A 23,865-nucleotide genomic window follows, 5' to 3' on the forward strand; every position below is an offset into this window, starting at 1 on the left:
GCATCTCCCTGCAGCGAGGGCAAACGATGGGTTATCACCTGGCTTTGCTCAAGCCTGTAATTAACGCGCCTCTTTGTACCTTTGTTCCATTTAGTGGGAATTGGGTCTGGCTTGTTGCCCTGGCTGTGCCAAGACACTCCCGGAGGAAACCGCGCGTTGTCCTCAGTGTTTGTGAGCGCAGAGGGGCTGGGAGTGGAGAGAGGACAGCGTGAGTATGTCCTGCGGCAGATTCCAGGGATGCAGGCAGGACGGGCGAGCAGCCCCTGCCTGTCCCTGCCCACGTGGAAAGCGTGTTCCAGTGGGGGAGGGCTCAGCTCTGCCAGCGTGCCACACGGACACTGCTGGGCTCCCTGGGATCTACAGCTGGATTAACCCCAACCCAAACCCAGCTGCTGGGAGATCAGCCTCGGACTAAAACGGGTTTGTCCCGAGAGGAAGTGCAACGTGGGTCTCTGAGCTTTTCCAACCAAATGCTTTTGTCATTCTACAATCACTCCACAGCCTCCTTCAGATCACCGAGTGTCACCTGTCCGGGACAAGCAGCAGTAGGATCCTGCTCGCTTCCAAGCACAGCAAGAGGCAGGGAGTTTCACTGTCAGAATCTGGTTTTATTCTGTTTGAACCTTGGCCTTTGCCCTGCAGTTCAAGTCCTGGATGCTGTTAAAACAAACACTGTTATTTGTACACATTTGTTGGCGTATTTCTGGTTTGTGACAATTGCTTCACAAGCAGGATTTACTCTGTTTCAAACAACAGAAGCCACAACATGACAGATGCCCGCACGTCATTCCACTCACACATTTCACACATGCAAGTCGGCGGTCCTTTGGTGCCTTCCATCGCTGTGTAACACATTCAGGTGAAGCCACGGGGGTTCAGCGGGGACCAGAACGGCCGTGACAGTTTGCAGCCAGCCGGTGCTCTGCTGGCCAGCGGAGAACACAAAAGCACAACGATTTAAAGCGTTATTGGAGAAAAAGTGTAGCGACATCTAGGTTGGTTGTGAACAGTTCGAGGGCAAATCCCAAGGAAACCAGGCGCAGCCCCGCCCGTGCCCCGCTGCAGGTTTGTTTTCCCGTTTGCATAGTGAGGAGCGAACCCCGAGCGGATGCGTGGCGGTGTTCCACGGGCAGGGAGGGACAGAGGGGACAGTGAGCGGGGAATTCCCGTCCCGCGTCCCCCAGGGGCCAGAGGGTCCGGGTTCCCCCGAACGCTTTCCCTCGTGCGCGGGACCGGCTCTTCGTCAACCTTCCGCTGGACAACCGGGAGACAGGGCAGGGCTGTGGGAGGGCCCGGGCGGAGCCCTGCCCTCGGAGCATTGCTAAAGGCTTGTTTTCTAAAATCGGTGAGAGTCTTTAAGGCTTCGATCTCCCCCTTTGCTTTCACTGAGAAAATACAAAGAAGCGCTTGCTGAAGCTACACTTCATGACTACTGTGCACTGCATGTACAATAGCATTGGAAGAGAAATACTGACAATACAGAACAACGTCATACAATCAATCACCTGGCATGATCCCTTTTGGCACTTTTCCTTCATTTATCTCATCTCGCTGACTCCGAACGCGGACCTTTCTGTACGGCCTTTCCCGGGCAGAGAGCTCCAGAGGGTCAGAAAGCAACTTTCTGGGAGTCGGTGGCATCTTTGGCAGACACAGTCCTTCTGTCACGGAACCAAGCCCAGCCCCTCCGGATTAGACAGCTTCACATTTTGGGAGGACGCTCCCAGGCCCGTGCTGTCCCACAGCCAGCACGGAATGCCTCCATCCCGGGGGGAAGGCAGCTGAGGCTTACAAAGGACTTTCAGAGAAGTGTGAATAAATACTCGGTTTCCTCTCGTGCTGCATCCACCATTCAGCAGGAGGTATTTTCCTTCTCAGCTGGCACGATTTCTGGCAAAGGTGGTGTCATTCCTGACCTTTACAGGGGAGAGGCTGGGTATTCCTGCTCGTTTGAGTGTAATTATTTACAATTTTTGTTGTTTTTTGCAAGCTTACACAAACTTTGAGAGTGTTAAATGAATAAAACATTCATCCTGGCTTTGCATCGCCGCAACCCTTGCACGACACGACGGAGATTCCACATCCAAAGGTCTCCTTGAACGCAGATGCCAACGCCTGTGCATGATGCTTGGGGACTTGGGATCTCTGCTTTGGGGGCAGACGTGCTCCTGGCTGCCCCCAAATCCCTTTTTTGGCTGAGGACAAGCTCCAGCCCAGGCACTGCCTCCTACACTTCTGCCCAGCTTGGATTTGGGATCAGGAAATTAACGCACAAACCCCTAAATATTTATAACATTTTTTCAAAAGAAGGTATTTAAGACATTGGCCTAGTGCATTGGGCTGTGAAATCTGTTTTAAGAGGGGGAAGAAAAGATACATTCAGCGTGTAAATCTATTTTTTTGTGGTGTAAGCAGCCCAGGCTCAGCTGAACCCCCATGAAACACCACGAGAAAAAGGAAACTGTTTAGGGAAGTCTGTTTGGGGCTCCAGGGATGAGCCGCAGAAAAGGGGGCCTGTGAAAATAATTTTAAATCTAAATGCACCTGGGAAGTGCACACTGCAGCTCAAAATGTTGGGAAAAACCAGCGTGGATTCCGAGTTAAAGCTGTGGTTTCCCTCCTGAGCTCCGAGGGTAGATCCAGGCCATCACTACTTCTCTCTGTGCTGCTCTTCTAGGTCCAGTTGAGGCTCTAATTCCTTAATTTCCTTCTAGTTCCCAGCTGGACAGAGGAGCAGGTTTTGGTTTGGGTCAAAAGCTGGGCCTGCTTCGAGCAGCACCTGCCGAGGCTGCGGCTGCTGGGAAGGCAGAGCAGGCCAGGTCTCACCAGCCCCAGGTACAACTTTACCCACCCAGTAGCTTGTGTGGCAAGGAGATACAGAGATAGAGATATATATTATGGAATCACTGCTATAAGATTTCTCAAAACAAAAGTGTCAATCTGTTGAAATATAGTATTTAAAATATATAAATTTTACCCAATAAAATATAGGATTTTTTCTTTTTTTTTTCTTTTTCTTTCTTTCTTTTTTTTTTTTTTAATCCAGTTCAATTAGGGAAGAAAAAAAAAACCAACAAAAACTGCCAGGGTCCTTGCAGTGAAAAAGAAAACCAGTTCCTGTTTTCTTTTTGACTGTTTAAGATGGAGGGAGACAATTTGACCATTTTTAGATAAAGGAAATTGAGCAATGCAGTTGTCCTAGATCAGATCTGTCCATTTATGTGCACTGGCTGCCCTCCCTTCACATGATCCGTAGGGAAGTTTGCCCCTGCACTGTGCTCATCCCTAAAGCAGCCCAGTAGGGGACAATGCCACAAGCCCTGCCAAAGACAAAGGTCCCCATGGGCCTCGAGGGTCCCAGTGAATACTCTGCAAGGCAGCTGCCAAGGACTGAGCTGGAAGGGTACCTTTTGAGCTACGTTACAGGAAATAACCCATGAAATTAATCCCTGGAAGAGGGTTAGAAACACTCAGAGGGTGGCCCGCCACACGTGGGCAGAGAACACCCGCCCCACCACGCCCAGGCTCTGAGCCAGCTCTGCTCCAGGCTCAGCTCCATACCTGGAAGTTTTTAGTGCATTGCTCACCTGAGCTTTCTCAGTGGTTTGAAGCCGAAGGCAGGAAGCTGGAGCAGGGGCAGGGCAGCCCTTGGGACAGCTGGGCTCCCGTCCCATGGGCTGCCTGGAGAGCACAGCAGTGAGTCAGATCTCTGGGGATGCTCCGCAAGGACAGGCCCTCAGGGTGCTGAGAGAGCTCTTAACTGAGCAAGGGACGTGGCAGCTGGGAGGACATCCTTCCACAACCTCCCTGGCCAGAGCTTCCCTTTCTTCCATACTACAGAGAAGAACAGGAAACCCCCCTGGTTTGGAAAAGACACGGACTGGGAGAAAAGCTCCCTGGGTCCCAGTGCTCAGCGTGTGGCTCCAGCTGCTCCACCTGAGCTCTCTCCCCTGCCGCGAACATGAAATTACAAACCCCTATCAGGTTTTTCAGTAAAATCCTTGGTTTAGGTCTTTCTCTTCACTGCATTTGGCTTTCTGCTTCAAGAAAGTGACGAATGATCTGTTCTGCTGCTGCAGACAGTGAGATACATTCATTTGGAAGTACTATGGGGGGGCTCTGTTTAGGACTCCCCAGGAGAAATACAGAGCACGGATAAGAGGCTGACCCCACAACCAGATGCAGCCTGAGGGAGAAAACGGGGCAGGCAGAGAGGAGAAGACCCTCAGACAATTTCCACGAGCAGAGCTCAGATTTCTCTTGGCAAGGCATGGTCCTCATACCCCATGTTCACAACCCTCCTAGCTGGGGATCCCAGGCGTGCCCGACTGCGTGTGGAAGCCTTGCAGTGTATTCACAGGGATGACAGACAATTCCTTCAGAACAACGGACCAGAGAGGATGGGAGGACTTTTTTCTCATTCTCTCTCTCTTTTTTTTTTTGTACATCTGAAAGGACGCTGGCTTCTCTCTGAACTGGACCTAGAAATGTCTTACCACCGAAACGAGAAAACAATTGCGTGGGTGGAAGAAGGGCAAAAAATAGTTTTCCTATAAGATAATCTGATAAACCTCATCGTCCTCTAGAAAGGCAACATCGTCCCGCAGTGCTACTTGGCACCCAGAGTGCTCTTGGACCGCAGCAGGTACCGATCCACACGGACTTTCCGCCTGTCCACTGTCCTGTTCTCGCTGTCGAAAATCCGCTGCAGGTGCAGGGCCAACCTCCTGTCCTCCTCCTCCTGCTGGAGCTTCTGCTCCACGTCCCGCACCTCGGGAGGCAGCCCCACCTCCCCCGCCACGTGCCTCAGTCTCTTGACGGAGCCGTTGTGCTCCAGGTGCTTTGTTTTGCAGCGTCTCTTGCGGCCCCGTCGCAGCAGCGGCGGCTGCTCCCCGATGATGTTCTCCACGGAGTTGCAGGTGCTGTTCTGCACGTTGATCAGCTCGCTGTTGTTCAGGTATTTCAGCTGCTTTTTCCCCGGTGGCTTGATGGGCACCGCGAGCGTGCTGCTGTCAGGCAGCGACGCGCCGACGCCCACCAGTCTCCTGCTCAGCATTTTCGGGCCCAGACTAAGACAGGATTTGTCCATGAGTGTGTTCACTTTTAGGTCAGGGACTTCGGCCACTCGTGCGTTTAGAGGGGTTGTGGTGGATCTCACATCTGGTTCAGCAGCACCGTCATCAGTGGTTAAGGCCTGTGAACCTCTGCTCTTCTCACTCCCTCTTCCCAGCTTCGTGTCACTGACGGAAGGGAAGAAATCCAGCTCAGGGCGAGGCTCTCCTGTTGTGTCAGGTGCAAGGTGATCATCCTGCACTTGTGGCTGCTCTTTAGTGCAGCTGCTGGAGTTGGTGATGTCAGGAACCGCGACGTCCTCCCCAGGCTCCGAGGCCGAGGACGTAAGGGTTGCTTTAGAGAGAGTCTTTTTGATCTGACGCTCCTGAAATATCTGCTCCCATTTTTTCAGTATTCTAGGACTGGCCTCGTAGGTCGTTGGCTTCTGCAGGCTGCGGTTCAGGTTCCTGGGGGTGGATTTGATGATGAGGGGGCTGAGGACTCTGCCGTCGGGGAGCCTCTTCGGGGGGGTGCACGGGGAGCAGACGATGGGCTTGAAGTGGTTGAGCTCCTCGGAGATGCTGTCATTGCTCTCGGGGCTGATGGAGCGCTCGGGGCGGTGCAGGGCGGACAGGGAGGACACGGCGCCCAGCACCAGGCGCCGCTCGGCCGTCAGGTCCGGGGCGGACAGGCAGCGGTGGTTCTGCGAGGACGACAGCACCCCCAGCAGCGGCGTGGACGCGCCCGCCACGGGCAGCACCTGCAAGGCAAGCACACGGCTGGGAAGGGCGCCCACGGAGCTCCCAGCGGAGACCGGGAGCACAGATGGCAGCCGTGCACGGCTGTCCCCGACAGCCTCTGCTGGTCACAGCCCCTCCCACGGCAGGTGCGGGACGTGAGCAGCCGACTCCGGAGCCCAGCACAATCCGGGTGTCAAACTTACTGCAGTCTAAGAGCTGCTCTTGCCACAAGTAACAACCACTCCAATGGCAAAATCACACAGCCACGGGATGGTTTAGGTGAGCAGTGACTTTGAAGACCATCTCATTCCATCCTCTTCCATGGGCAGGGACACTTTCCACTAGACCAGATTCCTACAAGCCCTGTCTAACCTGGCCTTGAGATGTGTTTTCTCTTTACCTGGATAAATCTGCCCATTTAGTGGTGTTAAGTTGATAGCTGGACTGGATGACCTTAAAGGTCTCTTCCAACCTGGATGATTCTGTGATGACAAGGAGAAGCCAAGAAGCACTGCACCGCCCTGGCTGAAGGAAACCATGCTCCTCAAGGGAAATGATCTCCACATTATTTTTTGCTCCCTCCCAAGCTGTGGGAGAGAAAGAATGAAGACTCGGCCCAGGTATGAGAGGCGCCTGAATGCGGCACTTGGGGATGTGGGTTAGGGGTGACTGTGGTGGTGCTGGTTGGACTTGATGGCCCTGAAGGTCTCTTCCAACCTGGATGATCCTGCGATTAAGAGCAACATTTCCTGTCGTCTCTAAGACAGTCCCTGAATGTTGCTACACTTGGGCATAATCCTGGCACAAATAAATCAGAGAGGAAACAACACACACAACTGCAAATGGTCTTATTCTTAGCGCTGAGATGAAATATTTTTATCCAGCAGCTAGTGTGCACAGTAACAGCCTTTCCCTGCTTAGTCCAAAAGAAGGATTTTCTACTCACTTATTTTGAGGTCAAAGTAAGTTTTTGGAATACCCTGTACTGGAACTCTAACCGGTCACATGCATAAGGCAACCTCCTAAAAAAGAAGAGAGTCCTTGGAGGGAAGGTAAGTTATGGATCTTCGTTTCGGGCTCAGTCCAGCTCCTATCAGCTCAGATGGCAGATTGCACAGGTTTCTGTTCCTCATGGGATCTCTGGATCTGAACCCTCTCCTTCTCCATCAGGGATGAAACTGATCCCAAGAAGGGGGAGTGTCAGCACAAGGAGGTGGAACATCCTAGCAAGAGCAGCCGGGTGGCTGCTCCATCCTTGGAAGTGTTCAAGGCCAGGTTGGATGGGGCTTGGAGCGACCTGGCGTAGTGGAAGGTCTCCCTGCCCAGGGCAGGAGGTTGAAGGAGCTTTAAGTTCCCTTCCAACCCAAACCATTCTATGATCCCACAAAGATCAGGCCTTTGGATCTTCTATAGTATGGAAGTGCCAATGTACCCCGATGTCAGGAAAGCAATGAATTTTGCTCTGTTTTAACAGCTTTGGAGAGAAAAGAAGAGAGGATTATTCTCCCAAACTTCTAAAAGATTTCTCTTTACCTGGCTGGGGATTCAGCCTTGAAAAGAAAATGAATCACAAAACAAAAGCCTCATGAGAACCCTTTCAACTTCCAATTAGTCTCCAACGCTACACAAGAACCCTGACACCTGTCTGCTTTTCTGTTTATTAATTCCTTACCCGGCAGGTTTTATTGGGAGCTGCAAGGAAGCGATTGGCCCCACGGCGATAACACAGAGCCACAAGGCCCATATTTCATATCTCCAGATTACCAGAGCTGTGTAACCTCAGATAAGAACATTTACACACAGGAACCTGTTTCCAGACGCTGCCTGTACCTTTGTTTTGGTGGCTGGGGCTGATCTCTGCCTGCTCTTGGATCTCTCCTGAATGGTGTCGTTGCAGCTCCGACTCCTCTCCACCTTGGAGATCAAATTCCTGAAAAGCAGATGGGTGAGAACAGGAGACCGTTTGTGACCTTAGGAACAACCAGCCCAACAGCCCTGGCAGCACCTGGCTGGCAGAGGCACTTCCCGTGCCCTCGGGGAAACGGGATCCAGGAATGTTGGATCTGCGGCGGAGTCCTGGTCTGCGCCCGCGGGCTCCGCACTGAGCACACGGACACCTCCATCCACGGCTCGGAATGAACTGAGGGCAGTGCTAGTGAGGGAGCTGGGGAAATCCCTCTGCTGCCCGTGCGGAAACACACCTGGCTATTCAGCTGCTTCCACTGCCGCAAGCAACAGCTTTCCAGGGAAAAAAGCTGTTTGGGGCTGATGCTATCCCTTCATATCTGTGCTGGAGATGGAACCAGCACTCCTGACTTCATCCTACAGAATTTTGATTTCTGACTAATGGTTTAAACCTACAGGCAATGATTTTTCTCCTTCATGAGACGAACATTAACTTTCTTAACTTCCAGGTAGGAAGTAATCAGACAGACACCACATTCTACCACTGAGTCTGCTCTAAAATTCCAGAAAAAAAATCACTCTTTTTAGATTGGAGCCACCATTTGAATTAGAGCACCTCAGGTGTGTTTAAAACAAGTCAGAAGACCACCTTAAAAGGACACTAAATAAAGTCTCAGCATCTTACCCTGAAAGGAAAGCAAAGGAGTAGGCACTGGTCTTGGAAACAAAAGCTGACCGATGTGTTTGCTTGCCCTGGAATGGTTCTTCATTCTCAGAATCCGAGAGACGTTCAGGAAACTGGAGTCAACCAAGGAAGAGTTAGCTGACATGTACAACAAAAAGAATAACTTGGAAAATAAAGCTCTTTCTTGCAAAAGTGTTAAAGGTCCCCAAATCCCCCATTTCTGACTATACTGAGAGGACAAAAGGCATAAATTATACAAAAATAAGCACAGAGGTCCTATATATAGCTGTTAGTCATCAAAGAAAGGTAATTTCCTGCAGAGCCTCCCAAATGAAAAGGGAAATAGGCAGAAGTCAGCACGAGGAATGTGTTGAACTTCAGTTGTACAACTTCACCGCAGAAGATTAATGGAGAAATGTTCATGGAAATGCACGCAAGCCTGAAAACCAAGGATATCCCCCAAAGCTGAGGGGATCTGCTGCGTTAGGAAGAGTCACACAGTAGAGGGTAAAAAGGGGACAGAAACCTCTAGAAAAACATCTGCAGTCATAACACACCTTAGAAGACAGTTCTCATTAACAAGGATATTTATAATCTGCCAGCTCATAGCCTTCATCAACTATAAAAACTCAATCAATGAATCCTGGAAAGCCATAGAAAGAAAATTTTGACATGTGGGCAGGAAGGAGAAGCATGAGCTTACTTACACAGTCTTGGCTCCCTTTCAGCACTACAGATTCATCTTTTTTCTGCTGTTCCTCCATTTTTCTTTTCCCTACGTCCACGTCATCTAGAATGAACTTGTGAATCAGATCCTCAGATGTCTTTTCTTCTTGTAGTTTCTCTTCTCTCAGCTGGAAATAATGACAAGAGAGGTAGAGCAGTTACAATCTGAAGTCTTACACTTAGAGATTGGCAAGACCGAGAGTTTAGTCACATCATTTAATTCTGTGCCTTCATTTCTCTACTCCAGGGTAGATCCACTGCCTCTCCCCTTTTCTGCCAGGACCCTTTTTATTTTTTTTTTTTGGCAGACTTGCTATCAAAACCAACAACTCCCCTTTTCTCCCCCTTTCCACTACCTTTTCCTGATGAACAGGCTTGGCAGAACACACTTCAGATACCACCATCCGACTGTCCCTGCCCAGGGTAACCGGCACCCTCCTCCCTCCATCACCCAGCCATTTTCCCACCTTGTGTCTTGCCTCTTCCTCAACTTATACACAGTCCAGGAATAGTCTACATGTATCTGTATATAGAACAGATCCTCCCTCCTTCCTCCATCCACCCTCCATGCAGAAGTTATCCGGACCTTTGACTGACGCATCTGCATCCCGCCTGTGAACCACTAGGAATTCATATCCCTGGGTTTTCCCTCATATTTGGGCATGGGCATCTCAGGTGCTTAAGAAGCTCCCTAGCTCAAAAAGTGGGGGATGATGCAACAATTCCTCGTTCTTCCAAAAACATTTAGTGCTTTTCTTCCCTGCTGGAGGAGGGGAAAACCCCAAAAATATGGACATGAGGATGACAAAGAAAACAGAGGTCACGAGGCAGTACAGGAAAAGCACATTGTGATTTTCAAATTGGGAAGGACCCAGATCCTACTGATTCCAAGCCCCCAGAGATGAGGAAGAGAGAAATAAGGAGGAAAACAAGGAGGAAACAGGGGAGAGACTCCGCTGTTTGTCTGACTGTGGGTGTTCAGCAAATATTTTCAAAGACCGGTTTGACTCCTTGCTTAGAGTTGTTTTAAGATGTATCTTTAAATTCCTCATCTATTAATAATCTCAAGCAATAACTACAACAGTGTCTGACTAACATAGATTGTGACCACATGATGCAGACCTGATGAATAGTCTGCTCTAAGTCAACAGTATTTCTGCCTTTTTTGAAGCATCTGAAAAACAAATTCACATCAAGATTTATCACAATGATTTTTTCTTTATGGCTGGCTGGCTGGAATACTACCCATCACTCATGTCCCCCCTGTATTTCTCATATGGAAGAAAGTTATATGGAAATACTCACTTCTCTGGCTAAATGATAAAATCGAAAGACACAAGAATATCTAACAAGACACAGGAATATTTAAGGATTTTGGGGAAATCCGTGGCACAATTAGTGTGAGGTGACAACCCAAGCTTTGCTGACAGTGACATCAAAAAGGCAACAAGATCCTAACCCTAAGTAATAGGATACAAAAAAGAATTTAGCTCCAGAATTAAGGTTGCAAACAAAATCAAACTCCAATGATAAAATCTGTACTAATTACAAAAATAATAATTTGAAGTAGCTGTAATGTAAATTGTCTCCCAGAGAATTTCCTTCCAGACAATGCTGTGCTGGGACAGCAGGAGAAGCAACTGGAACAATGTCGTGTGAAACATGTACCCTGGGAGAAGGACCTCATGTCACCTGAGTAGCATCTCTGAAATCCTGGATGCAGGACCAGCAGCTGCTGTGAACAGCACAGTTACCAGAAAATGCATCTTAGTCCTTTTGGATACTGCAACTGCAGGGGGACAAAATGCTGTACAAGCAATTCAATAATTGTTCACTCAAGAAACGCCCACTTCAGGACCATCATTCCCAACACTCACATTTAGGCCCAAAGGTTTGGCAGACTCACGTTTGGAATCTTCTCTCCCCTGCACACAGTGTCCAGGTTTGCTGCCTCCCGGAGCCTGCTCCGTCTGCCCTGGCTCTGGGAAGATGCATGTCAGCACATGCCTCAGGTAGGAGTTTCCCTCCCACTGTGTCTGCTTACGAGCAACAGACTTGCGTGTGACAGAAGGACAGCTGGACAGGATGAGCTAGGGCTTTGGTACACAGAAATGACAGCCTCCTCTGGAAAAACATAAAATGCAAGAGCACCCAGGGCACGAAAGAGGAGAACCCAAGCTCGGTACCCTGCACAGACAGCAAGTATCTATCTCATTCTGAACGCCATCTGGCAAAATTAAGCTATGAGATAACCCACATCAAAAAAAATTCCTTCAGCACATAATTATGGTACTGCCTTGTTTTCAACTGCAAAAAGCAGGGAAGCAGGTCAAGAGTTCAGATATATGAAACAACTCACATCTGGGAGACATAAAAAGGTTTGGAAATGCTCCTCAGGAGGAAAGCCCAGGTTATCCCCATTCCACGGGCAGGGAAGCTGGGATGAAACCCCAATCATACACAAGCTTAGATTCCCAAACCCGAGTTCCTGTCTCCTCCTGCCTATTTCAGAAGTTCAGATAACAACAAGAAACCCTTGATATGTTGCAACAGTCACAATTTTCCTTCCCAACAACCTCCTGACAGGAGGTTAGAGCCAGAGGACAGTCAGTCTCTCACCCCAGGTAACAAGTAACCAGACAAGAAGTAACAGGGTCAAGTTGCACCAGGGGAAGTCTAGGTTGGCTGTCAGGGTAAATTCCTTCCCGAAAAGGGGAGCCATGCATTGGCCCAGCCGCCCAGGGCAGGGGTTGACTCCCCATTCCTGGAGGGATTTAAAAGCCATGTGGATGTGGCACAGGGGGACATGGGACAGTGGTGGCCTTGGCAGAGCTGGGGGAACAGCTGGACTCCATCTCAGAGGGCTTTTCCCGGTTCTGGGATCCTATTCTGATTCTACAAATAAGGAAACAGTGTGACTGCATCATCAGCTGTCATTTTCCCAGCAGAATTTCACTGCCATTTCCTCTTAGATGACGATTCACAGAATCTCCTCCCACACGGCTCTTTCAGCTGGGCTTCACAAAAAGCAAGTTTAAGCTGCCAGGAGGAAGAAACCCACCTCCCTCCTGTCAGGGAGCAAGAAGGGGAAGGCAGCAGGCTGAACATGAACAAGATGAAAACATGCCCAAATGCCAGAGAAACGGTGAACTATTTCCTTCTGACTGGAAGGGAAAGGAGAAGTGCTGGCACTGGACTGCACACGGTATCTTTTTGCTGAAGCCAAGCTGTAGCTGTAAAAACCTACTCAGCTGCAGCCTGACCAGACTGCAAAGATGCTTCCTTAAACTTGACAGAGAATTGCTGCTGAAAATGCCACAAGTCCCACGACTTTGCACACAGAGTGTCCCTGCTTTCCTGGCCAGGCATCTCAACTGGAGTACAGTTTGCAATTCCCATGATCAGTTCATTAAATAGTCAGCCAAAGCTATCGTAGTAACCTGCAGAGACACTGCCCATCAGTGTTTATTATTTACCTGAAATATCACCTATCTTCCTACTCAGACAAGGCTGGTTTTTTAACTCAATTAGCCTCCCAGCTCTTTCTACCCTTGGTGAGATCTACAAGTGAAAACCTAAAGAAAATTCTTCAACAATGAAAACCCTCTCAGGTTCCTTCTACCCAGCAGGTGAAATAATCAACGAGGGGTTGGACCCATCTCAAGGGAAAACAATATCACAAAGATCAAAAATCTAAAAAGTATTTTCATGGGCTTTAATTCCAAACCAGTTGAAAAGCCTTTTTTCTTTTTTTTTTCTTTTTTTTTTTTGGTCTTTAGATGACATTTTATTCTTGGCTTAAAATAAATAGAAAGCTGTAGTTTGGAATAGTTTGTTTTTGAGGAGAAGGATGTTTCAGGAGAAGGAGATGCCTTATGCTGCAAAAGCCTTTATGGAATCACATCCACAACCAAACAGTCATTCCAAAGAAGGTACAATTCCATGTTCTCAAAGGCAGACTAAGACAGCAAAATTCGGCATCTACATGCTCAATTACAGCCACTTCCTGAACTGTCTGAACCGTATAAAGAGAATAAATGACCTTTGTTACAGAACAGGAAAAAAGAGCCCTCCAGGTTTCCCTACAGGTAGGATGGCATTCCTGCGGGAAATCCAAGTTATTCTGGAAGAAAAAAACACAATTACCCAAAACACTGACCTTCCTTAGCTGGCTTTCATACTCTTCTCGTAGTTCTGCTGTTTTGCTTAATTTAATGGGTGCTCTGAATATAAAGTCTGGAAAGAAAAGGGGAAAAAAAAAGGAAATACTTTTTAGTGCAGGATAACTGGTGTTGGCCATTATTTCCCAAAAAGGGTGAGATCTCCACAGGCTGCACAAGAGCTTTTTTCAACCCCAGATGTTTATGTTCAGCCACTGCTATCACAGCTCTGTTTAACGTACAGAAACGTCGGGAGGAGGATGGCCAAGTAATCCCACTCTGCACTTCCCGAGTTTCCTCTGAGATTCCCAGGAGTCCTTGACAAGCAGTCAGGCATCGGGGAGCATGGGGAGGATGTAAACACAGGGGTGAAGGAACAGCCCGGAGATGTCGCAGGGAACGTGAGTCCCGGGAATAAAGGCAGGATTTAGGCGCCCGCTGCAGCCGGACCCCCCAGGCACACGGGCTGCCGGCAGCAGCACCGCAGCCCGAATTCGCACCCTGCCCTCCTGCCGCTGAGGGCAATGATCCCGGAGAACACTCGGCTTTCCCCAGGATGCCTCCTGCCGTGCCCTGCAGCGCTGTCCCAGGGCCCGCAGCCGGCACCGCCCCTGTCCCGCTGGCTGCGCTCTCCCCACACCAGAGCGGGCAGGATGCTCTGGCCGGCACAAGTCCCCTTTCCTGCTCCCACTTCCTCCCTTTCCCCTCGGGAATTCAGAAACCAAAAGCACACTGGCACAGCGCTATAGCTTAACTTCTGTCCCTGGAGTCTGTTATTCCCAAAGGAGTCCCGCGCTTGGATCAGCCCCACAGCTCCCTCCCACTTCTGAGCAGTGCATGTCTGGGCAAGCTGCACTTCAGCTGAAGGAGCCTGCAGGGAAAAGGGAACAACCAGAACAAAACAGCAACCCCCGGACAACCATCCTGGCTCAATCCATATCAGTATTCCAGGCAGGGCGCAGCGCAGTTCACCATCCCAACGTGCTAGGGCCAGGATGGAACAGGTCTGAGCAAGGAGGAAACATCAGGGGTACTTGCTTTTCCCACCCTGCTAAAATTAAAGGATATAAACCAGCAGCTCCACCACATGTTTTCACAGAATCCCACTATTATTTAGGCTGGGAAAGCTGTCCGAGACCATTGAGAGCAATCTGTGACCAATCCCACCTTGTCACCCAGCCCAGAGCAAGGAGTGTCCCGTCCAGTTGTTCCTTGGACACCTCCAGGGATGGGGACTGCACCACCTCCCCAGGCAGCCCCAGCCAATGCCTGATCACCCTTCCAGTGAGGAAATTCCTCCTGCTTCCCAAAGTGAACTCCCCTGGCACAGCTTGTTTCCTCTTGTCCTGCTCCCTGGTAGCAGAGCCCAAACCCACTCCTGGCTGCCTCCCCCGGTCAGGGAATTGTGGAAAGACAGAAGGTCCCCCCTGAGCCTCCTTTTCTGCAGGCTGAGCCCCCCTCACAGAACTTCCCTTACGTAGGAAGTGTTTCAATTTGGCTCAAAATGAAAGGTGTGTGGTAGGAGGGTGGGTGAATCCAACACCCAGTGACCAGCTGGTGACTGCTTTGCCGGGCATCCTCTGGGTCACGGCCACGTTCCCTCGTCCCTGGGGACGGGTTACAGCCCCGATGCCCAAACTCGCCACGTACAGACTGATGAAATCCAGCTACCACCCGTCCTGCCCTCCCCTGGTTCTCCCTTTCCGAGCTCCTAGGCAGCCCTGGAACTGCAGTCCTTCCCCCTGGCAAGGGGGACTGCAAACTCTGCAGCTCCCGGAGCTCCGAACAGGCAATGCTGCCGAGGCCAGAGCTGCACAAACCGTAAAGCAAGAAAAAGAATCTCATGGAAGAAAACATTCAGCATATAGATTATAAGGCCTTTTTTCTCATTAAAAAAGCTGCTATTTCCTCTTACTCACACGCCTGCACTTGTTTATAAAGGAAAACATCCCAAGTGTCCCTACAGATGTGATAAAAATCCCAAGCAATGTTGATGCTGGGGAGGCCAGGCTGCATTCCTTGCTTCTGCTTCCGCAACCGGCCACGCTGGAAACCTTCCACCGGCTTCCCAAAACGTTTTTTCAATTGTGTCCTTGAGCGGTTCCAGTTCTTTGTGAACTTTATCAAGCTGCATTTCCACAGAGACAGTCCCAAGAGCAGCAGCAATCTGTAATTTGCCTGCAGCAAACTTCAATTACTTCTCAATGTTTGAGGCTTGTCTCAATAAAGGTGGAGTCTTCCCATCCAGGGCACTTGCTAACCCGAGGGAAACACGCACCAGGAAAGATGAGCCATGCCGACTCCCTCATTTCTCACTTGGGTTCAGCAAGCCAGAAGAAATTTTAAATAATGGAATAACATTTATGTGTAAGTCGTCGTAGTTGAGCTAAAGGGCTCCAACACCAGCTGGAGGCAACTTTAGCAATAGCACCTTTACGTGCCAAATTGTATATTTTATAGATGGGTCAAAAAGAGATGAGACCCCAAAGTTTCCAACTCTGCACAGAAGAGATGAAAACAAAAATCTATGCAGAGATGAATATCTGCATTTCACAGAACTCCAGGATGGGTCAGGCAGGAAGGGACCACTGTGGGTCACCTGGTGCCACCTCCCTACTCCAGCAGGGCCATCCCAGAGCACAGGATTGTGTCCAGAGGATCCTCCCGTGAGGGAAACTCCACACATTCTCCAGGCAGCCTGTTCAGTGCTTGGTCACTGCACGGGAAAGAAGCTCTTCCTCATGTCCAGCTGGAACTTCCTGGGAACAATCCCTGCCCACTCCTCTGGTGCCACTGCTGGGGCTGCTCTGCTGACAGGGCAGAAGGGTGCTGCACCCAAGGATGCTTCTGTGGGCACAGAACCATTCCTAGTGGAACCAGACCAGTCCCGCACTGGGAGGAAGACAAGGTGACCAGAGCACCACACGTCTTTCTCTGGCACACCTCCCCGTGCCAGTTCTGGGTGTTCAGGTCCAGGACAAGGCTGCTCAGCTGGGTCAATGTGTGCCACAGCCTAGGACAACAAAGCAGGCAAAATCATGGAAGAAAAGGCTTTTTACTTGCTTTTGCAGCAAATCTCCTGCTTGCCCTTCCTCTCGAGTGATCTGTGGGTGAACAGAACTGTTTCCTGAATGAAGCTGACTCGGAAGGGCTGCTGGGAGGGCTGCCACTGGGATGCTCCTTCCAAGCCCAGCGAGAGCACTGAAACAGTTGCAGCGGCAGGATCAAACCTGGCATCCTGCTTTTCCGTGCTGGCAGACAAGAGTTGCGTCCCATTGTGCTCAGTCTTGGAAAAAACAACTGATTTCTGCAATATTTGAGAGGACAAAAGATTTTCTAATCATTTAACAGCGGTTTTCTTTATAAGAGGCATCTGACTTGCAGCCTCAATCCCCTGGAATGAGCCCATCCTTCCCAGGCCAGCATGGAAGTGTGTCTTACACACCATCTCCGTGGAGCCGCACTCCTGACCAGCACATTTCATACATACTGCCAAAAGACTCAGAAACCTCCATCTGGCGAATTCAGCAACATGGGCTGCCTAAAAGTAAAGCTGAACTCGATTCAGACCCCCTCGGTTCCCTGCCTGTCCTTCAGAGGCTCCTGGGCTTTGCCAAAGCGATGCCATCAGGCAAATCTCAGCTCTGCCGCAGCAGCAGTGAATCCCCCTCGCCCCCAGCATCCATGGAAACTTTCAGCAGGCTTTGCATCTTCCATCTCCCTGTCACTACTTTTCCTTTTAACTCCTGGCAGTTAACACTTGCAGCCAAAGTTTTCAAAACACAAACCAAAAAGGTAGGAATTTTCTGACCCCAGCACAGGTGTAACCACTACTCAACTGGAAAATTATTTTCCAGGAGTTAATGATCCACTGCCATGCCTCTCACACTGACCACTGGGGCTAGCTCTGGCTCTGGTCCTAACCACTCTCTTTATTAATGGCTTGAACAGCAGATTAAAAATAATTTGAGTATTGTGGAGGGCTGGAGAGAGGACAACGAGGAAGGACATGGAGGTGCAAGTCCTCTGACGGCCTCAGGGCACAGTTACTGCCCCCAGAGAGGCACCCTCTCCTATCTTCCCAGGAAATCCTAAATTTAACCCCTCTCACCAGCAATACATCACTGTGACAAGGGGGAAAAATGAGATGGTGTCAGTTTTAATCAGTTTGATGTGGGGAGAAAATCACTGCTTTTCCCAAGACAGGGAAAGGCTTCGTCGGGATTGTCACTTCCAAACTTGCAGCACTGTGGTCTTGAGACAAAAAATAACTAGTGACAGGCCGCAGAACAACAGAAACGACAGGAACTTAAGGAATCACCAGGAAATGCCCAAGAACTAGACTGGTTTGGACCAGTGGGGAAAGGGGAAAACCACTGCCAAAAAAAGACCGGGAGGAAGGAGGAGGAAGTCATTTTACAAGTCTGGCAAAAACCACGCCACCCCTCTCACACGAGCGTCAGTCACTGACTGCTGTGCATTGCCACTGGGCAGAGGAGAAACAAAAGAAATCTGAGTCTCTGAAATGTGAATGCACTGATTTTCTCACAAATCAGGCTGAGCACCTCGCCACAAACATATTCTGTTCCTTCTCCTTGGCCAGCTGAATCCTCAAACACACAGCCGCAGTCTCCAAGCCTCCCATCTGCTGCTCCTCTCTGCCTTCCAAGAATTTCACCAAGCAACTGTTTTAATCCAAGAAACCTCACTTAGCAAAGCACTGCAGCCAGCACTGCATCCTTAGCCCAAAGTCTGGCCTTACACCAGCACCCAGGGCGCCTTCCCGGGTGCTCTGTGGAGCCTGGAGATGTCCACAGAGAGGACGTGGGACCCCTGGGATACCTGCATCCCTCCGGAGCAGCACCTGGGGCCAGGCTGAAGGCAGCAGGGCAGCTCCTAGGGAATCAGATGCCCAGAAGCTCTCAGGAAAACCCAGCCCAGCCAAGACACAACAGACGCAGCAAGTGTGTGTCTCCGCTGATTTCTATCCAGTTTGACAAATGTCATGACAAGGACTTTGACTTTATACCCATTGGGTGTACACCTGGTGCAGAAACCCCAGCCTCAGCCAAGGCCTGAGAGCTCCTTAAGCCCACTGTTATGGATGAATCCCAAAGGGAATCACAAAAACCAGGAAACCACTATTAATTAGCCAGTTTAAGCTGGAATAATCAAGGTATGTCTAGTGGTCACACCGAGTAGTTTTAAAGATACTGTCATCCAAGCTCACGTGGACCACGCCGAGTCCACTTAGGCATGACTGACACCGCTGCCCCGGAGCAGAGACTGACTCCGGGAGCTCCCACTGCCCCTCCTCTGGAGGAAGCACTCCCAGCTTCAGCTCAGCTCTCTCTGGACAGCCCATCTGCTCACTGATTCAGCAAATCCTTCTGTGCGAAGGCTTCCTAAATCTCTTCCAGGTTAGTGGGGTTAGTTCAAACCACCAATTTAAGCTGTATAAGCTCATCCTGCCAATTCTTCCCACAGCCAATTAGAGGGTGCTGACACAAGCACGAACCGGGAGACCAGAAACGCTGGAAAAGGAACGGGCTGGGCTAAAAGGATGTTTATCTGTCGCTATGTTGCTGAAGTGGGCACTGCTGCGACACCTCTCCAACCAACAGACCCCAGTGCATCCCGAGTTCTGGCAGCAGCAAGGTGGGCATCTCCAGCCGCTCCCACCGGGAAAAAGCAAGGCACTGTCTCAGACGAGGATCTGTTTTGAAGGGAACACAGGGAGGCAGTTTGCTAGGAGTTGAGGAAGGCTTTGGAGGCAGGGAGGAAACGTGCGACAGAAAGCCACGAACACAGGGATGAGGGACTTTTTTGAAGTCAACAAGGGACTAGGACTTCCCACGGTGCAAATCCCTTCCTGCCTTGATGCAGTACACACGTGCCCAACTCCTGGCAGCACTGCTGGAACCGTTCACTTTTGGGGCAAGGTTATCACAAAAACACCAGAGGAAGCGGGGAAACATCCTCCCAGCCGGGCATCCCCTGCAGGGGACGATGCCACAGAGCAGGGTGGCACAGCGCCGGTGCCCCCTCCCCGCTCGGCCCTGCAGGACTCGGGCCGAGTCCCCGTAAACTCATCGCACCTCCGGCGTTTGTCCCCGCAGGACTCGGGGGAGCTGAGCCCCGCACACTCATCACACGTCCCACGCCCGGACACCCCGGGCCGGGCTGAGCCCCCGCGAGGTTATCACACCTCCCACGCCCGGCCCCGCCCCCGAGCCGGCCCCGCCCCGCCAATCCACCGCGAGCCCCGCCCGGCCCCGCCCCCTCGGGCTGAGCCCCCGCGAACTCATCGCGACTCCGCGGCGGCCACGCCCCCTCCGAGGCCCCGCCCCCGCCCCCGCGCCCCCCCCGCCCGCCCGCTCCGGGGTTGGGGGGGCGCAGGTGCCGCCGCCGCCGCCGCCGCAGCCGCACCTTGGTCCGGCGGCCGCTGCTCCCCGCCCGCTGCTCCGGCGGCCGTGGTGGCTGCGGGCTCGGCCTGCTGCCGCCGGGCCCGCGTGGAGAGGCGGCTGCGGCACAGCGGGCAGCAGAGGCCCGGGCCCTGCAGGCAGCGCTGGAAGCAGGCGAGGCAGAGCGAGTGGCGGCACGGCGGCGTCACCGCCTCCACCGGCGCCTGCCGGCACACCGGGCACTCGGCCACCGACAGCACCACCGCGTCCTGCTCCTCCTCGGCCGCGGGCCGGCCCCGCCGCCGCCGCCCCCGCACCGCGGCCCGGCCGCCGGCACCCGCCGCCGCCGCCGCCGCCATCTTCCCACACTTTGAAGGGCCGCGGCGGCCCCGCCTCGCCGCATAATTCATGAGGGGACGCGCCCCCGGCATTTATATTAATGAGCGCCGCGCGCCGGCCACGCCCGTCATGAATATTCATTACCACCACGGAGGGCAGCGCCGCCCGCGCGTCCCCGCTCTCCGTCGGGACGGGACGGAACCGGCCGCCCGGTTGTTAAGGGCAGGTCACGGAATCGCAGATGGTTTGGGTCGGAAGGACCCTAAGTATCGTTCAGTGCCACCCCGTGCCAGGGGCAGGGGCACCTCCCACTGTCCCAGGCTGCTCCAAGGCCCAGTGTCCAACCTGGCCTTGGGCACTGCCAGGGATCCAGGGGCAGCCACAGCTGCTCTGGGCACCCTGTGCCAGGGCTTTTCCAGCTTCGCAGGGAACAATTCCTCCCCAGTATCCCATCCATCCCTGCCCTCCAGCAGTGGGAAGCCATTGCCCGTGTCCTGTCACTCCATCCCTCGTCCCCAGTCTCTCTCCAGCTCTCCTGGAGCCCCTTCAAGCACTGGACGGAGCTCTAAGTTCTCCCCAGAGCCTTCTCTTCTCCAGGTGAGCACCCCCAGCTCTGCCAGGCCGTGACTGTGGCTGGTCTCTATCCGTCCTTGTCCCGACCCACGAGCTGTCTGTCCAGCTGAGGAGGGGAGTGATGGAGCAGCCTTGGCGGGTGCTCGGCGTCCAGCCAGAGTTAAACCACCATGGACGGTGACTCAGAGCGAACCAGAGGAGGCAGAGCCTCTGCACCAGTTGCTATGGAAATCTCTTGCACTTCTCTTCTGCTTTTCATCTCTTTCCTGGGGCACCAAACCAATCTGTCTTTTCGTCGTATTTTAGCACCCTCTCTGATGAAGCCTCTCAGCTACACTGGGTTGGCAGAAGAGAAAATGTGGCTGCAGAGACAGAGGTGAAGTCCTACACCTTTGAGCCTCCCTGAGGAGGCTCCTCTCTCCATGGTTGGAGAGAGGAAGGGATGATCCAGGCCCAAAGAACAGCCTCTGCACGTGTGCCAGGAACTTGCTGGGGGATATCATTAACTTTCCATCTCACCCACACTTCTATCTTTAGTTGTCTCTGGCTCTTGAATGACTAAAACGATACCAGCATGTGGATCCCTGCTGTTGTGGGCTCCATGAAATGCCAAAAAAAAAGCTGTTGACAAAAAAATTCCTTCTCATGAAACAAAAAACTCGTACTGCCTTTATTAAGATGGATTATGGCAGCGGTTTGGGGCTGGACTCAGCCCAGCGATTTGTGTGTCTGTCCCGTAGATGCTGCTGCTGGCCCGAGTCAGACGAAGTGTGCTATTCCCTAGCTCCCCACAAAGCTGCTGCTCCTCGGGATCAGCCTGCCCTGGGAGCTGGGCACTGGGGAGCCCTTGGGGAGGGACAGAGAACACGGGAATAGACGACACTTCCCCACCAAAGCTACTTGTAGGACAAAGAGCTGTGCAGATCTTTAGCTCTCTGCAGAGTCCTAGGCACACTGGATTTGGAAAAGGATCTCTGCCGGCTGTTCTGCACATCCAGCCTGCCCTGCACAGAACCTGGTTTCTGTGTCTCCAGCTTGTCCTCCAGCCCAAAGCCCCACAAGGCGCAGTGGTTTTACACTGCCAGAGGGCAGGGTTAAATGGAATACTGGGAAGAAATATTTCACAATTAAGAGCCATAAAACAACGGCCCAGGTTGCCCAGAGAAGCTGTGGTTGCCCCAACCCTGAAAGCACTCAAGATCAGGTTGAACGGGACTTGGAGCAGCCTGGGACAGTGGAAGGTGTCCCTGCCCACGGCAGGGGTGGCACTGCATGAGCTTTAAGGTTCTTTCCACTCCAAAGCCCTCCGTGGTTCCACAGTTCGGGATGTGCGGAGCTCAGGGCTGGCCTGCAGAGGGAATCCTAAGCCCGTGCAAGGCTCCAGCCTCAAACCCTGCCGTCCCCAGCCAAAACCTCAGCCTTGCCCAGCCTGTCAGGGAACATCTCTCTGCTTCTCACCTCTCCCGAGGAGCTGGCAGGGTTTTGCCACCACCGTTTCTCTTCAGGGTCCTCCCAGCGATGGTGTCGGCCCTAGCAAGGCAGATGCCTTCCACGGGGAGCAGGTGGGATGTGTCAGGTGGATACGAGAGATACAGAGAGGCCATGGTGCTGTCCTCTCCCATTCTTCCTCTCAATCCTTCCCCCTTGCTTTATTCAGCCTTTCTTCACCCCTGCCTCTTACTTGGTTGCTGATCTCCACCCCTGGAGGAGAATCTCTTACCCACTGTCCTCTCTGTATCACTGGTTTGCACTGGTTATAAACTATTTATTTGGCTTTGTGCTTGCCAACATGCTCAGACTCTAATAAAGAATGACCAGATTTCCCATTCCAGGTTGGACCACATGCTTCCATCGGTAAGTTTCCTTCTTAAGCCTCACCAGTCACTGACTGTCTTAAACCCTCAAAAAGGGGTGGCTTTAGAGCTCTTCAAAGCCCACCAGCTCTCAAGCAAGGTGGAGTGTCACACATCGGAAAGAACTCCATGGGAAACCCTACGATGAACATCCCCCAGACGCAGTCACCTTCAGGAGACCACCATGAGGAGCTGTTGCCAGCATGACTCACCCAGCAGGATGGGAGCAGGGAATCGTGGACTGGTTTGGGTTGGAAGGGACTTTAAGGCTCATCTCGTTCTAACCCCCTTGATGTGGGCAGGGACACCTTCCACCAGCCTGGGTTGCTCCAAGTCCCATTCCTGGGCCTTAGACAATTCCAGGGGCGGACACAGCTTCTCTGGGCACCCTGTGCCAGGGTCTCACTGCACTCACAGGGAACAATTCCTTCCCAACAGCCCACTTAATCATGTCCTCCAGTTTTTGAATCCCCAGGTGAGAAGAGGAAACCCATGAGGCTTCAGGCTGAGGATGGGAATTGTGTGAAGGTGTGGCACAAAGGAAATATGGACTTTGCTCGATTTAGCTCTACCCTGTGGAATATGGCAGAGAGGCATCATTCCACGTAATGCCCATCTCCAGCTCCACTGACATAGCTTGGACTTGTGGCAAAGTGATGTGGGATGCAGTGACTCCTCCTCAAATGCAGGTCAAACATAAAGGACATGGTCACTGGTCATAAAGAAGACAGCAGCTCCTCCATTCCCACGACAGGACTTACTCCTGCAGGCCAATTTCTCCAGGGCAGCTCCCAACAATTCAGAGTCCTGCGGGTTTCCAGCTCCACTGCCTACAGCTGACAGCCCTCTCCAGTGCATTTCTCCTCGCCCACGCTGGATCAAATGTCAGAGACACAGGGCTACAAACTTCCAAGGAAAGGTGCAGTGTGCAGCCAGCTCCTCCAGCCTGCAGCCTGGCCAGCTCACACTCCAGCCACAAGGCTTGCAAGGTGGGGGATGTTATTGGAGCCCACGCTGTTTACTCAGCAGCTTGTAGGAGATTCTGTTTTCACTCTCATTTAAAAAAAAAAAAAAAAAGGGAATTGTCTTGTCTTGATTACCCAGAAAACATAAAGTGAGTTTGACCTAAAGACTCAGGAACCAGAAGGCAAACAGAACAGACCCATGTTTTATTATTTGCAGGCCAATGCCACGGTTTTTGGAGCCTGATTCATGGTCACAGATGGATTGATGTTGGCAGTATTGAACTGTCAGACAGATTCCTTCACAGATGAAGATAAAGAGCCTTGGTTTTGCCAAAGGGTGAATGTATTCTTTATGAAACCCAACAGAGATGTAACACAGCACCTTGCTCCTGACAAGGCTTGCCTTTATTTCCTGGGTCTGCACTTAGGACATGCCTGAACTTTCCCATAAGTTTTAGCCCTG

At 51.7% G+C, this 23,865-nt stretch overlaps 1 protein-coding gene across 1 annotated transcript; it reads right to left on the bottom strand.

Annotated features, from left to right (window-relative positions):
- Positions 1-587: 587 nt before the first annotated feature.
- On the bottom strand, positions 588-20,031 carry RNF169 (ring finger protein 169). The gene is made up of 6 exons (XM_066207147.1): positions 19,698-20,031; positions 13,268-13,344; positions 9,090-9,236; positions 8,383-8,495; positions 7,623-7,722; positions 588-5,812 (listed from the first exon to the last, which is right to left on the bottom strand). Exons 1-6 carry the CDS (start codon positions 20,029-20,031, stop codon positions 4,610-4,612), a joined length of 1,974 nt encoding a protein of 657 aa, XP_066063244.1. The 3' UTR covers positions 588-4,609.
- Positions 20,032-23,865: the final 3,834 nt, after the last annotated feature.

The sequence above is a fragment of the Chamaea fasciata genome, unplaced genomic scaffold (assembly GCF_029207755.1).
Source record: "Chamaea fasciata isolate MVZ Bird 193981 ecotype frontalis unplaced genomic scaffold, bChaFas1.0.hap1 SCAF_2, whole genome shotgun sequence".
NCBI lineage: Eukaryota > Metazoa > Chordata > Aves > Passeriformes > Sylviidae > Chamaea > Chamaea fasciata.